The following is a 16,525-nucleotide window of genomic DNA, read 5'->3' as shown; positions in this document are numbered from 1 at the left end:
AATACTACTGTATAGGTAGGGAAAATCTCCCTAATACATAATGTGCTTACAACAGTGTAACAACACCTTTTTAATGAAGCCATTTGAATGGCCATTGTAAAGTAAAATGCAACTGCAAAAACAATTTTAACATTTATGTATTTGATTAAACAGTAATCAAATCACTAATCAATCATCACTTGATTATACATGTTTGATTATACCGTAGGCTAAGCATGAACACTGAGCAACTGAATAGGAAATACAGTGGGTTTGTGGTGTTACCTTGCACCGGTGTGATGGAGGTCTGCGCGAGGCAGATGTGGTCCTCAGTGATGTGGTATGCGGGCTGGTGCTGGGCGATCTCCACACTGGTGCACACGTTACTCTCCCCGTGGAGGAAGAAGGAGAAGGAGCATGATAGGTGCTCACTGGGGAAAGAAGACAGCAGAGGGTTAAAAATACAGACAGTATAGGAATGTAGTGTTGAGTGCATATGTGCTGTGTACAGCGCACATCTTCAAAACATTCTTATAATATATTCTTACAAATCTTCACACTGAGCTTCTGATGACTTAACTTGTACATACCATTACATCAAACTTGGTTTATTGTCAAAAGTTTGTATGCTCTGAACTCATTCTCATAGACAAGATTCAGGTGCATTTAGCTCCACAATTGTTCATAAAATTAATTCACCATAATGAGATTAGATAAGCTTGTAAAGTGCAGCTATTGAAAAATCAACAACATGAATAAGGCTGGTCCTCCAGGCAAAGGCGTGACAGATGATCAGTGCTTTTCTCCACAAATATCAATTTAGAGAACGCACTCAGAATGTGTCTTAGTAAAAGCCTTCCTAAGCTTTACCTACATTGATCATCTTTATCATTTTCCACATAGGCTCCTTATTGCAGGTATAAATCCTCATTTGGTTATGATTGATTGTGGTGACAACATGTTTACATATGCAGCGCTCTCTTTATTACACAACCCAGGCATAGTTCATCATGCATTGCTCTTTTTTTTTTTTTTTTTACCACAAAGGAGTAATTGTTGGGCCATTATTGCAATCTATATATCGCCGGGTGGGCTGGACATCATTAACTACCAAGACTGCTTCATTGATGTACATTTTTAATCTATAAAGCCCCTTACTACCTTGGTTTATGTACACCAGGCTGACAATAAAGTCAGCAGGTACTGTAATCTCCATGTGATTACCCTGCTGCCTATGCAATATCTCCTTCGCCCTGAGGGAGCTGGACCTCCATTTGAGCCGTAATGGATCATCAAATTCAATACAATGTCGAGTTCCACAGCCACACATGGGCAGAACTAAACCGCGTCAAGGGAGTCGAACACCATGTGGCACTGACCGTCATGGCCTGCAGATGGCGCTGAGAGCACCCACAGAGAGGAGAGGCCAATTTCTCTGCTTCATAAACATTCCTGATGCTCCCTGAGAAAAACATACCCTCACACCAGCAGGCGGTTCGAAAACAGCTCTGCACAATCACAGGCAGAAGGCTAAAAAATACATACATACTATGCATGCACAAGCCTGCGTACTGACACACAAGCACATGTAGTCTTTGCAGATACAGGCACACTCTAAGGCATGAAACTCTCTTTTATCTCTCTCTCTCTGTCTCTCTCGCTCTCACACACAGACACACACTCACATTTCCAAGTCACTCCCACTGCCCCCCTCTCTACACTGCTACTCCATCATTCCAATAATTCACATCTCTACAAAACATGAGTCAGAAAAAATGCTTTCAATGTCACTGCCCTCCAACCCTGTCCTCAGTGCATCATTACACCATATGAAAAGCTATATATAGCTCCACGGGGAGGCTCTGGGGAATAGTTGCAAGTCAAGAGTACCAGTCCAGCTAACCGCCATACACACATGCACACAAACAGACACATTTTCCATTTGGGTTCTTCCCCGGTCAAATGAAAAGCATACTGTATTACCAGATGCTCCGGTCGCCTGCTGACTGTACATCGCTAAAGCCATTTACCTACATGAATGGATAAGACTTTAAGGCACTTGAAAACTAAGAACAAATAAGCAAGTGTTTTTTATGGAGAACTTTTAGGTGATTAGCTGTGTTAGACTTTCTGTTCTGATCTGCACTGCAGTCCTAACTGCCTTGTACATATTAAATAAGGCTGGGAAAATGAAGCAGCCAGCACAAGTTATTTCCCTCTCATGTTGGTAATTCTATTTGCTTAATAGCTCTCCGCCGTTTTTTTTTGTTTTTTTTTTACGAGATGTGTGTATACTAATGAGGACTGATGTGTGTACAGAAACATGACTCCCCTGTGACCCCTCTTAAACCGGAGCAGGAAATCACTGTGAAAAAAATATATATATATATATTCTGTCTCTCTTTATCATCTCTACTCTCTACATATCTGTGACTCTCTGTCTCCCTTTCTCTGTTTTTGAGTGATACAACTATCCAGCAGAGTCTTTTCATATTTCAGCAGCCTGGCAGGACGTGAGCTGAAATTGCAGTGCGCTGATAAGGCACCGTTTACCTTGGCAGTGACAATTTAAGCCTACTTGATGCAACCTACTGTGATATACAGAACAGTTCAATAACAGCCTACTGATGATAGTGATTAACACTGTCATTTAATCTTGCCAACTGCAGGGAAAGTTTAGGTTTTGCGAGCGATTACACGGTGATAAACTATAACAAGGCAATTAGCCCAACAAATAACCACTGTGTAACAATTATGTCATTAGATCTATTACATTGTTACAACCCCAATAAAGGGCAATTAAAGGTGAATGCGAGGAAGAGCAGAACTACAAAAAGAGCATCATACTCCAGGCCTATGGTACAACGCAGCTGGGAGATTGATGCTCCCTGTCCTTTTACAAAGGGCATTTTCCTGCACAGTAAGCGGGTGTGAGTGTGTGGACACACTGGGTTCCCTGCATCCTTGGGGACATTTGTGCAGTCTGCGAGCGTGTGTGTGTGTGTGTGTGTGTGTGTGTGTGTGAACAGCGAACAGAGATGTGTGGCTGCTGTGTGTGCTGGGCTGTATGAGTACAGGTATTAATAAATGAAGAGGAGTGATGGCTGAGACTAGCCTCAGGGCTGACAGTACTGGAGAGAGATGGAGAGAGGAGACAGAGAAGGGAGGAAGAGAGAGAGAGAGGGAGGGATGGGCCTGGGGGTGGGAGTGCGAGAGCAGGGAGGCAGGGAGAAAAAGAGGGAGAAAAGAGGAGAGTGAGGGTAGAGAAAGGAAAAAAAAAGAGAGAGCACTGGAGGTAGAGGGAGACAGAGAGTGAGCACTAGAGGTAGAGAAAGTAAGGGAGCGCGTGAGGGTGATGGAAGAGAGGGAAAAAGAGATACAGTATTAAAACAGGATGGAGGGGGGTAAAGAGAGTGTGAGAAAAAGAGAGAAAGAAAGAGGGGGAGGGTGAATAATTCAGTGCCACACACTCTGCAATTGCTGCTCCGCACATATCGATGAGATCACAGCTAGCTTTAATGGGTGGCTACTGAGCACAATTAATGCTTTTATGGCGAAATCAATCAGGGAATGCAGAGCGGGAGAAAGCCCCATCCACTGACACACCATATACTGTCCCCATGTGTGTGTGTGAGTGTGCGTGTGTGTGTGTGTGTGTGTGTGTGTGTCTATTGTTAACATGAATGCACACCATCATGCGGGTGCAAGTGTGTATATGCTTGTGTGTGTGTGTACTTATGTCTACGTGTCTATGTATGTCAACAAGGCACAGCACATGCATGTGTGTTTGCATGTACTGAGATAATGTAATGCACACAGGCTTGGTTTATTGTAATCAACGCTAGAACATGTGAACATGTGTATGCCCGTCACGTGCAATTTTGAATGTCATCGCAGAAAGAGGGACTTTGTTGGGTGCATGTGAGCCACTGATGTTTAAGATGTGACGACATGTGTTATCGTGTCTTTGGCACCCCGCTGCCATGCTACCAGCCAGCCAACGATGGCCAGCCAGCCAGCCAGCGGGGGGTCTGGGTAATGTAGTCTGACATGTATCGTGGACTAGACACACGCGCATCCATGGGCACAACCACATGCACACAAAATAACAATGTGTATATATCTCGATGCACGCATGTCTAATGTGATGGAAAAACATAAAATAGGTGAAAATGGTGCTCAGATTGTCTCTAGATCTCTGAAAGAGAGAATAAAGGAGAAAAAACATTAACAGTGAGAGAGAAAGCATGAAATCAGTGTGAGAGGCACAAAGCTTCTCTCTCCACTGTTCTGGACGCCTAGTGCTATAATGTGATGATTTTGTGTTGTGCTTAGATGTCATTAGCCACAGTCATGTGCATACTAAGCAGGTGTGATAGCATTCTCTTAGACTACAGGAGAGGGTGAAATTCATAAATCTGGGAGATGATCGTCTGCCTAATCTCTCCTTGCACTTCTCTGACCGTGGCTGTGCCGGCACCTCGGCACCCCTACTGTGAATTATCTTAATCTGTCTGGCTGCCTGACGCACAATCTGGACTCATCTCTTGGAAGGACTAGTGTGTAGACACTCCTTGGTACATGTACACATAAAATCAATGGACCAGTAGAAGGGATGTTTGTGTGTTTGATGTTTATATGTTTAACAGACATAAATATGTACTATAAACTGACTCATGTAAGCATGCATGTATACACACACGCATACACACACACACACACACACGCATGCACCCCTATTAACACAGGCATAAGGGGAATGCAGTCAGCTTGATGTATTATTCAATGGCCCCCAGTGGGTGGCCTTAGCCAGTGTTGCTATCAGAATGTTAGTGCTCAAACACTCTGGCAACTGTTTATAAGGATTCATAATGAAAAGGTGTCACGCACAAGGATACACAAATTGTGCACACTGTCATTACTCTTTTCATAGGGATAAGAAGCACAGAAGAATAACAAAGTCTATTGCAATTCATGATTCATTCATTTTTGATTTGTTGCTAAAGTCCTCACAAATAGCAGAACATGACCGTGACTGTTTTGTCAGTGGGCTTTTGCTAATGCCGCCAAGTAGAAAAGACTAAGCCATTGACTTCAGTGAAAACATCAATGCAAGCACCCACTGGCGTTTACCTTTACATTTGTGACCATAATTATAAAAGAGGAAGAGGGTGTGTTGCTAGGCTATTGTTGTGATGTATCACCTTTCTCTCTATTGATCCGTCTCTTTCTCTCTCTCTCTCTCTCTCTCTCTCTCTCTCCCTTACTGGAAGTATTGAAGGAGGAAAATATGTCCCTGCTTTTTGTCACTCAATAAATTGTCTCATTGAAGGAGGGTCCAGTACAAGGGTAGAACAACCGTTTTAAAGGGGCAAATGCAGCAAATAAATTCAATAAACCAAGTATTGTAGGCTAGGTTTGCAGTGTGCAGGCTGGGATTCCTGAGCTTTAAACAAATTGATACAGCTCAAGAGTTTTGACTCTAACAACACTGATGATGGTGAAAAACACACCATTATAGTGCTATATAGTATTATAAGTGCCTGGGCATCAAGTATCGCATTTCCTGGTAGTATGCTCATATTTTTATGAGTCACAATGCATGCAGTCAATCAATGAGCCATTGCATGGACCTAAGCTGCTACATCAGATATAAATTACAGTGGGTTTCCAATGTTCTCTCTCTCTCTAGACTGTGGCACATTTGTATGATCATGACACATATAGGAATAGTTGAATTCATCATTGACTGGAAAAACTGTGCTGTATTTTTTGTTCTTTTTTCCTACACACACAGACACACAGACATACACAAACACACACACAGACACAGACACCGACACACACACACACACACACACACACACACATACACACACATAAAAGGGGTGGCAAAGATGAGCTGTATCCCTTGAAAACATCCCAGAAATAAAAAGACAGGTGGTAGGAGCACCTCTTGTGAAGTAAGTGATCTACTATTCACTAGTGCACGAGTCAGCTGCCACCGCAAATGTGTGTGTGGCTGCACATGTTGCATGGGGTGACCCTCCACACACACACCTAACTACACACACACAAACACACACACAAGCTCATACGCTGACACACATACACTTTACCTTCCCACTGCCCAACAGCTCTGAGGAAGCTCTCAATCCTAAACCTTTCACTCAATTGGCTGTGTGCCTTCCACACAGCCAGTCAGCCAGCCAGTCTGTCGGCCCGTCAGCCAGTTCACCAGTCAGTAAGCCAGTCAGTCAGCTCATGGTCAGCATGTCAGCCAATCAGACCAAGAGCACCCTACTCGTCATCTGGGATCTCCCACCCATCCATCCCTCCCTCAGCTCTGTTGCCAGTGCTACCTTGTAAAAGATGAACATTATTTATGCATGAGTATGTGGACATTAATGCAAATGAATGAGGGTGGTGAGAGCACCAAGATCAACAAATATATACTTGGCATGCATAGAACTGACTCAAGTATTGAGAGAGAGAGATAGACTCTAATATAATTTTTCAGCTGTCTATAGTAATGCTTAATTTACAACCCCCCACCGGCCCTGCTCCCCACGCCCACCACACACCACTGAACCACACTCCTTGCTCTTGCTCTCTCTCACTACTTTCCTCTTCTCTCTCTCTCTCTCTCTCTCTCCCCTTAGCGTCTGATGCAATCCGTTACCAACCCAGAGTGCTTTTCTCCCATTCAGACACAAAGAGAGAGGGAGCGTTGCGCTTCAGAGGGGAGGAGAGAGAGGCGGGGGGGGGGGGGGGGGGGGGGCATCTTCTCCTAGATGTGCCAATCCTTGCCATGCCCAGGGGACACATGCGAGATAAACACCAGAAAAGTCTGACAAAGGCAGCGGCACCGAGGTGCGGGAGTTGGCACGGATATGGGGGCACGGCATGGATACTGGCTCTGATGCGCCCCCTGTTGGGTATAAAAGGCACAGCGTGGGAGTGAGTAAGAGACAAAGGAGCTGGTTACAGCTGAGGCAGGAGGTCAGTGTATGCCTAACTGAGCAATGTTCCAACATGGCATGAAAACACTGATGGCCAGGGATCTGCAGGGGCTCTAAGGGCTGACTCCATCACTTGTGGGGCGCCATGGCTATTATGAGAACATGTGATGGTGTGTGTGTGCACGCGTGCATGTATGTGTGTGTGTGTTTGCATGTGCGCTGGGAGCAAGCAGAGAGGTCTGTGTGTATATCTGTGCTGTAGAAGAAAATGTGTGTGAATGTGTGTCCTCTCTTCCACAAAATGTCCTTGTTCAATTACACAGTGTGATAATGTGATAGTACAGACACCTACATATAAGTGTGTTTGTTTGTGTGTTTGTGTTTGTGTCTGAGTGTTCAGGAATGGCGCTCTCTTTCTCTTTCTCTCCCTCTCCCTCTCTGTCTCTCCCTCCAGTATGTTCAATAATTCACAGAGAGAAGGAGCCGGGGTTGGCTCAGCAGGGGGCGTAGCTGACAACATACTCAGACAAAGCTGTCAAAATGAAGAGGAATTAGATGATGTACAAAAGGGGCACACACACCACACACACACTCACTGCACACATACACACGCATGCACATGCACACACACACACACACACACACACACACACACACACACAGGACCCTGCATAGGGCTTTGCTAAATGTAGTTTGTCTCGGAAACCCCCGTGTCCCCCCCGTCCCAAATGCCGGGACAGATTGGATAACATACATGCATACACATTGTTGCACATGTGTGGAGGAGACACACACACACACACACACACACATGCACACCTTCCTAACTCCCACAAGAGGAGACACAAATGTTATTTCATCTTCCCCTTTCCTTCCTTGGCTTGTTCCTCTTCACTCTTCCTCTCCTCCTAGCCCTTGTTGCTCTCTCCCTTCCTCCTCTTTTTGCATCATCTCTGGCAATGACTTTCTCTTTCTCTGTCTCCCTCCATCTCCCTCTCATTTGGTAACTCAGTATTTTTTTCATCATTTTCTTCCCACACAGTCAAAGCAAAGTCAGTGCCATTTTAATGGGCAAATGAATGAGCAAATTCCACCTGTCAAATAAACTGCACTGCAATGTAAACAATATACCCACCAAATGTTAATACATAGAGACATAAAGACAATCTGTAGAAGAAGTCACGTCTGTGACAGTTAAAAAAAAAAACTTAAAAATAATTGTGATCATCTTGTGTGGCCAATGACAGTGTGTGAGAAAGAGTGACCTTGGTTTGGTGTATATGAGTGAAGTACAAGTAAAATGAGGATAACACACAGAAACTCACAGAAACTGCAGAACCACACATGGATACACACCTACACACATTTACATGTGCTATTGCACATATTGTATATAATATTAACTTTTACAGAACATGAGAGTGCTTTTCGGTACAAGCAATTCACAATAACATCAAGCTTCTTAGCAGTATTTCACAGTACATTTTACATCTACACAAATGACACACAATCTTTATTTCTACACCAGTGGTACACAATCTCTTTAGATATCTCAGTGTGCTTTATTGAGGGATTTGCACTTGCTCTGAACAGTTTAACCCGATTTGGTTGCAGCACATCACTGAACTTCTATTGACAACTTTCTGGATTCTGGACAATTTTCTCTTCATCTCTTGAATTCCACAACATTTTGATGACAATTCAATCAAAGACTCTAACTCCCCAGTCCAAAAATTACCAAGAACATAAGTGTCTGCGATCCCTTTATGCATTTTAGAAGGAAAAAATCCTGGAATGAGCAATTTGTGATTTCTCTCGGCTAATTGGTTCCCTAGTTGCATTTGGCTTAAATATTCAGCATAATAGTCAGTGTTTAATCAATGCCTTGTTAGAGATGTTAGGACTATTATACTCTTAAACCATAAGGAGAAGCTGATGTGGGCAGACTGTGCTGTGAGAGAACTATAATGGCTGGAGCAACAGGTAGAGCTGCTGTCATCACACCCTCTTTTTACTCTATTTCAGTCTCTCTGTCTGTCTCCCACCTTGCCTACACTGTATGACACCAACACATACAGGTATGCACACACACACACACACACAAACGTGCACCCACACACACACACCCACACACCCACACACATGCACACACAGAGCAGCGAGACCTCCACTCAGCTCAGCTCTCACACTTCACCACCACTCACTACCCCTACTTTCAATAGTCTCACACCATGAACCAGCCACTGGAACATCTAGGAGAGGAGAGGCCGCAAATATCACATGGAAGTCATTCACACCACCGAGCTGTCTCTCTCTCTCTCTCTCTCTCTCTCTCTCTCTCTCTCTCTCTCTCTCTCTCTCTCTCTCTCTCTCTCTCACACACACACACACACACACACATACACACAGGCTGTATCTCTCACAGCCTAACATACATGCAACCTCATGGACACACATATAATCCCTCTCTTTCTCTTCCACACAAACACAAACACAAACACTCTGAGACACGAAGCATGCCGGTGTATGTGTGTGTGTGTGTGTGTGTGTGTGTGTGTGGGTGTGTGTGTATGAGTGTGTGTTCGAGGCTCTTGTTACCTGGTGCCCAAGGTCTTTTCTTCCAGTTCATGCGGCTTGAAGAACCACCTCCCAATCCTCACAAAATCCTTATCCATCAAACATCTGAGACAGAGCAGTAGATAGAAGAGAGAAATTGATCATTAGACAATGGAAAAGAAAGCTCTATATACACATATAATAAATAAAGACCTGCATCTATTCAGGTATTCATCCACTTTGCATCTTGGGAATCACACTGAGTAAATTTTGTCTCACCCTGGAATCCATTGTCGCTTAATTAAAATAAACTAGCAACAAATGGTACAAATGGGTAGAACGGATCAATCGGCCACTGATCATAATTGTCCTTCAGACATTTATGCTCATATGACATATGACATATGTCATATTTGACAGTAATTGATTATGGACTTTTTTTTTTTGAATACAGAATGAGGCCATCTGTTCTTTAAGTTACCTTGCTATTTAATTTCAGAATTGGCAGGAACGCGGCGCAGAGAGAGACTTGGTGATTTCATTTTGCTCCTTTCTGAACAGTGTTTTGAGTGTTTGATTATTGTATTCATTCACTATTTTCAACTGTTAATTAACACTGACAGCTCACATATTATTTCTGACACTATGTTATGTATTCCATAGCCTCTATGAGTAGAAATAGTTTAATGACAGAAGGCGTAGTTTATGCTGTTTCCATGAAAACCTTTTCATGGAGGCAAGAGGTGACAAAACACCTGTCATCAAGCACATAAACATTTCAATGAAAACAATAATTTATTTACTCATGGTAAGGTTGATGCATGATGCACTTTTGTCCAGCTGAAATTCACCATTTCAATCAACGATCTAATCAGTGATCAGCCAATCTGCTCATAGATTGGACTTTTGGTCACACTTTATTATGACACTGTTTAAAAAGTCAGTATTAGGAATCGGCTCCATTGCAATTGTTATGCCTCTGCGCCGGTGACAGCCGTGGCCGGAGGCATAATGTTTTCGGGTTGTCTGTCTGTCCGTCTGTCCCATTCTCGTGAACACGATATCTCAGGAACGCCTTGAGGGAATTTCTTCAAATTTGGCACAAACGTCCACTTGGACTCAAGGATGAACTGATTAGATTGTGGTGGTCAAAGGTCAAGGTCACTGTGACCTCATGTCCGTCCCATTATCATGAACGCGATATCTCAGGAACGCCTGGAGGAAATTTCATTACATCTGGCACAAACGTCCACTTGGGCTCAAGGATGAACTGATTAGTATTTGGTGGTCAAAGGTCAAAGGTCAAAGTCACTGTGACCTCACAAAAGACGTTTTCGACCATAACTCAAGAATTAATAGGCTAATTATGACAAAATTTCACACAAATGTCTAATAGGATAAAATGATGAAGTGATGACATTTTATATCCAAAAGTTCAAAGGTCAACTTCACTGTGACATCATAATGTTTTGCTTACCACTGTAGCTGAGAAAATGATCTTGGGTCATTCTACAAAAACGGCGGAAGTGCTGTCACTTATTTTTGCAGACACCAAAATCCTTTAAGTTGACCTAATAATCACATTAATTATATATGTTCAATAAATAAAGACTGTCCTTGCAATGATAAAACAAAGTTTATTGGCAGAGGTATACAACCGCAAGGCGGTTATTTCTAGTTTATAAGATTTTACTGATCACTCTTGAGTTGCGGCTAGGTCTGTCCCTTTGCTACGTCTGAGCACAGTCTGAGATTTGACATTTTTCAGACAAATACTCCAGAAGAGGAAAGATAATCTTCTACTAATCTACTTTCCCCAAAGTGGTGTGCACTTTTACACACACATCTCCAAAGCTTTTTCTTTTTCCTCTGCTGGAAAAGCTTATCACATCTAATAGCTAACATCTAACGCTTTTTGGAAATATCACCGACTATGCACTTCATCTCGTTTCACTTGCCTTTCCCAGAGAACACTCAGCTCTCTCACTCATTTGACTCGTCTCTGCATGTGGGAGCACTTGGATTCCCTGCTGGATTCTCTCACCTCGGTCAAGGAATTACAAAATGAAATTCTGGTCTCCACTCCACTCAACCAGGCTCAGCAATCCAAAGCTTTGGTGCCTCCAGCTCCACCATCTTTGGTGTATCACTATCCAGCACTTTTTCATATCCAGCTGTGGCTGCTTCTCACAATGAAGATCCCTCTCTCATTCCCTGCATACAGGCCAGCCTCCTCCTTCTCCTTCTCCTTCCCCTGGCCGCTGCTCTCACAGGATTTCCAAACCCCTGTAGCCTGGAGGAATACCAGCCTTTCTGTGTCTGTCTCCGAGCTCGCATCTCTCCTAGCCAGCCTTCAAGGTCTCACAGATCTATAAATGTTATTGCAAAACATTCAGACCATGAGTGTTTTCTCTAAACAAAACCTTAGTAAATTGATCAGTATACATGAATTAGATTAGGCATAATTTTTACACGCAGATATAAGCCAGTGTCCAGATGTTTATGATTGTATTAATGTCATCTCTAACCAATTGTATGAAAAAAACACCTAAATTTCATCTAACTGAAGTTAATTCTTAAGACTACTATTAAGCTGTTGTTGATATGTGATCACTTTCATTCTCAGGCACAGAAATGCATCAACAGCCATTTCTGTGCTTGATGGTAATGCCAGAATTTTTCATATACTTATAGGCTATATGGAACATACTGTATGAGGCCTCATTTGGAACGACTACATGTTTTTACCTTTTGTTTTTTACATTTTGACACAATGATTAATACATAGGATCAACACTGCTGTGCTATAAGCAGACTTTGAAGTCTTACTATGTTCCCTGCAAGTGCCTCCTCTGAGCACATTTTCCCTTCAGTCACTCCACACTTCATCTTCCTCTGCCAGTCAGGCTCCAACTTCCATTCCCACCACCACATATGAAAACCTCCTGCTGTGGTTCCCTTTAAGTCTAGCCTCGGCATCGCTCAGACACAGCCCAACGGCAGAAATCCCACTTCCTTAACCAAACAAAACATCCGTACTGTCTGTCTACCTCATCGTCCCTTGAGACATCAGCCCCGACATACTGTAGATCCGCAAGGTCCCCCTTCTTCTCACTCTCATTCGAGTGTTATTCTGAGAATTTCAAACTAAGGAACCATAAGGCAAAGCCCTCCTGACCATTACAGGTCTCAGATGAAGACTGAATATGAACGGGTCTTCGTCATCAGGGACCCTCGGCTTTGGAACATATTTCCAGTGACATCCTTTTAAATCACTTCTCAAAACACGGTTTGCTCAAACAGGTTTTAATTTGTTTCTAGTTATGTTATGCCAGTTTTATTCTTATGTAACTATGTTAAGTCACACCTGGTATTTTCCTTGCTTGTCTTATTGACATATTTATTATTGTTTTATTGATTGTAAAGTTGGTTTCAAAAGTGCTATAGAATTAAGTTCAATTTCAACATTTTTGCAGTAATATTACTCTACTACTACCACTACTACTACTACTATAACTAGTACTATACCTACTACTACTACTACTACTGCTACTACTACTGCCACTACTACTGCTACTACTAATACTAACAATAATAAGTAAGTAAGTAAATAATAAGTAAGTAATAATAAGAGTTCCTGACAATGGCTAATTTCTTTAATGTCTGTATGGGATGAAAGAGAAAGTGATCCCTCCTCCTGTGTTGGAGCAGAGAGCTTTAAGAGGAGTTAGCTTCAAGGTAATAGGAAGGTTAATTCCGCCTGCCCCCTATGATGATCATTGATGCTTAACTTAATAGAGAGCAAATATGTGCTGCTTCATTTAACAGATGGGTTCTGACTCAGAAAGGAGAGCTTTGGGTACTTGAGCCACTGATTCAGAACTCGGATTATAATTTCATTAGGGCTAGGCAGCAAGAAGATGTTTTTTGTCTCTAAGGTATGGTAATTTGCCGTGGTGCAGAGAACTAAAGTGGTCTATCAAAGAAGTCTTTGTTCACTGTTACCTTTTGTTTTTTTGTTTTTGTTTTTTTGTTTTTTTCAATTTCGTTGTGCTACAAAAGACTTAAAATGTATTTGTTTGGGCATTTTGGTGGAAGTTTAACATGATATTATAGGCATAAGTGGGGATGATACAGATTAAAGAGTATCAAGGGTCAAAAGGTCCATGTAAATATTATAAACAAAGGCTTTGATGGCTATTGCAAATTTCTTGGTGTAGCATCCATCTTTGTAGTAGCATTATGTGTGATAATTAAACACTTAAAAGTGTTATTATTCAGCTTCATTTAGATGTATTTCTATGAAAATTGTGCTGTATATGTTCCAAATAAAGGTCCTTGTGTGTAGAAAGCAGTTTCAAGGGAAGTTACAAGCTTTAATCCCACATAAATACATTCTAAATATTGAATGTATAACTTGTTAGGTTTTATCTTACTACACCTTACTTGTTTGATAGGCCACACCTAATGTATGTACCCATCACAACCCAATTTTGTATCTTGACCAATACTTGGCCCAAAAGAATACAGACATTATATTGTGTTGATAGGGTGATGAAATGGACTCCAATACTATCCACAAGAGAATCATTAGACTTTAGATTATTTCACATTAAATGTAATTACATCCTGTCTCCATAGAGATGTATCGCTGTGTCTGAGTAAGGAGCTTTCTGTTTTTTATCTTCAATATAGATTTTCTTGTACCTTCTCTGCGGACTGTAGAGCCAACCTTCAATCAGAGTTTACAAAACTTTGTTTCGAAGTTCAGTCCTTGTTTGGTCTTTTCTCCATCATGGTTTATATAAATGGCTCAGGTATCATTGTATGTGCTGAATATACCAGGAATAAGGAAAATTGGTATATCAAATATATTTATTTAAAATATAAAAAAAAAATATGTGCCTAAACATTTAAAACTTAAATTAGAAAATGTCATAATTTCACAATATGAAAGAGCGCATGAGCATCACCTGGAATACTGACCACTCCTTGGCCTTTAATAAAAAAAATATGTGTGACTGATTTTCCTCATCATTCCCCATCATGAATTACAAGCAGTGTCTTGTGAGAGTTTGTAAACATACAGTAGATACAGTAGATAACTAACATTACTCAGCCAATGTGTCAGGCAGACAAACTCAGTCTCCCATGACAGAAATTCAATAATTTTGGTTCCTGTGTTGACAGGTAACAACCCCAGTCTGCATGTCTTCAAATCAACCAGCGCAACGGCCGCCACAAAGGACAAAAAATGATCTCCTAATTTGGTAAATAAGTTGTAATCAAACTTGGTGATGTGTTTCTCAGTGCATGTGGGCGTGGCCTGTAACAGGATAGATTACAGTTCAAGGTGGATGCCTTCCAGTTTTCATGTATGAACTGGAAAGCCTCTGCTATTTGCAGGTGTGCAGAATTGTTGAAATAATTGTGTCATACAATGAAATGTAAGGAAGGTTAAGGGTGATAAATGTTTTTTCTGCAACTTTGTGTTATGATTACATTGATTATACATGTGTCATATACAATGACAATCATTGTCATTGTATATGACACATGTATAATCTATAACATGTAATCATGTATAATCATGAATTATCTATAATACATGTAATATAATATAATATAATGACAATGAAGTATATTAATAATTGAATTGAAGTGAATTGAAGTGAAGTGAAGTGAAGTGAATTCAATTCAATTCAATTTGATTCAATTCAATTCAATTCAATTCAATATCAGGCAAACTTTTAAGTTAAAAAACAAAACATATACAGTTAGGTATATGTTTAAATATGTTTAAAGTATTATATTCAATGTAACTATGTCTATATTATGTGATATTATATTATATATTATATGTGATCATTTCACTTCCTGACTGCACCTCTCACTGTGCTGTTGATGAAGTGCTACAGATATGGAAGTCTTATGGAAAAAGACAAAGTTTTACCTCTCCAGCAGGTTGTGTATGGCCTTGAAGAGGAGGGTCCTGCACTCGTAGGACAGCCCCACACTCCCAAAGCCCCTCCTCAGCCACTGAAACACACAGAGAAAACAATTATCAACTGATGAACATAATGCACCCAACACTGCTTCAAATGCACACAAAAGAAACAGTATTATCTCGTTTCTCACTGTAATGCAGTGGGGCAGCAAAGGGAGTCTGATGTTTCACACAGAAACTATTTCCAGCCCCCACACACACACACACCAGCCTGAAGATAACACACACAACACATGATTCAGCGCTACCTGTGCTTAGCGCCAACGTAGAAGCTCACTCAAAAAAAAAAAAAAAAAAAAAGCTGCATGTGTTGAGACGAGTAAAGGGCAGATCACATCACACATCACTCTTATGAAGGAGATTTGTGTGTGTATGTGAGTGTCTGTGTGTGTGTGTGTGTGTGTGTGTGTGTGTGTGTGTGTGTTTGTGTGTAGAGAGTGCCTGGCCGTACAGCTGTCAGGTTGGCTGCAGCAGTAGCCCAGTCAAACCCCATGCAGTTGTCAACCCCAGTTAGCTAGCACTGGGCAGAGATAGAGAGAGAAAGAGAGAGAGAGAGAGAGAGAGAGAGGAGAGAAAGAAGAGAGAGAGCTTTATGCCTTATATCTGCGAAGACTACGTGTGCTTGTGTGCATGTGTGTCAGTACACAGGCTTGTGCATATGTAGGTGTTTCAGCTCAGCCCTTTCTGCCTGTGAAGAGAGTGGAGAGAAAGCGGTCAGATCAACTGCACTTATCCCCAGATCCTGACATGTCAGCAGCCAGTTTAAACGTGCTGTGTGTGATGTGTTGTGAACAATTCTGCACCCTCCTGATTTCTTTAACCCCTAACCTCACCCCCAGCACCCCACCCTCCTCCAAAAGAACACACACACACACACACACACACACAAATACAGACACACACAGAGCGCCCAGTTAACAGTGTTGCTCTTTGTTCTTTGCCATGTACCTGCAGGGCTGCTGGAAGAACTGGAAAGATTGTGGGTGGGTGTTGTGTTTGCTTATAGGTGGTGGCAAACAAA

The 16,525-nt window shown here is 41.8% G+C and overlaps 1 protein-coding gene across 1 annotated transcript in view; it reads right to left on the bottom strand.

The window, feature by feature from the left end:
* The window catches only part of LOC139649005 (mediator of RNA polymerase II transcription subunit 13-like), a gene marked incomplete at its 5' end in the record, with an annotated part of 42,447 nt that extends 26,911 nt beyond the window's left edge, over positions 1-15,536 (bottom strand). The window contains 4 exon segments of the mRNA XM_071525290.1: positions 265-410; positions 9,540-9,623; positions 15,451-15,509; positions 15,511-15,536. Coding sequence (XP_071381391.1) covers positions 265-410; positions 9,540-9,623; positions 15,451-15,509; positions 15,511-15,536 — 315 coding nt within the window.
* Between the last annotated feature and the right edge of the window lie 989 nt (positions 15,537-16,525).

This window comes from Centroberyx affinis, unplaced genomic scaffold (assembly GCF_046629955.1).
Source record: "Centroberyx affinis isolate AG114_WGS23_722 - 3 ecotype Tasmania unplaced genomic scaffold, CSIRO-AGI_Caff_v1 ptg001284l_1, whole genome shotgun sequence".
NCBI classification, from domain to species: domain Eukaryota; kingdom Metazoa; phylum Chordata; class Actinopteri; order Beryciformes; family Berycidae; genus Centroberyx; species Centroberyx affinis.
The sequence above is the reverse complement of the archived record's forward strand: the minus strand, read 5'-3'. Positions and strand labels throughout refer to the sequence as shown.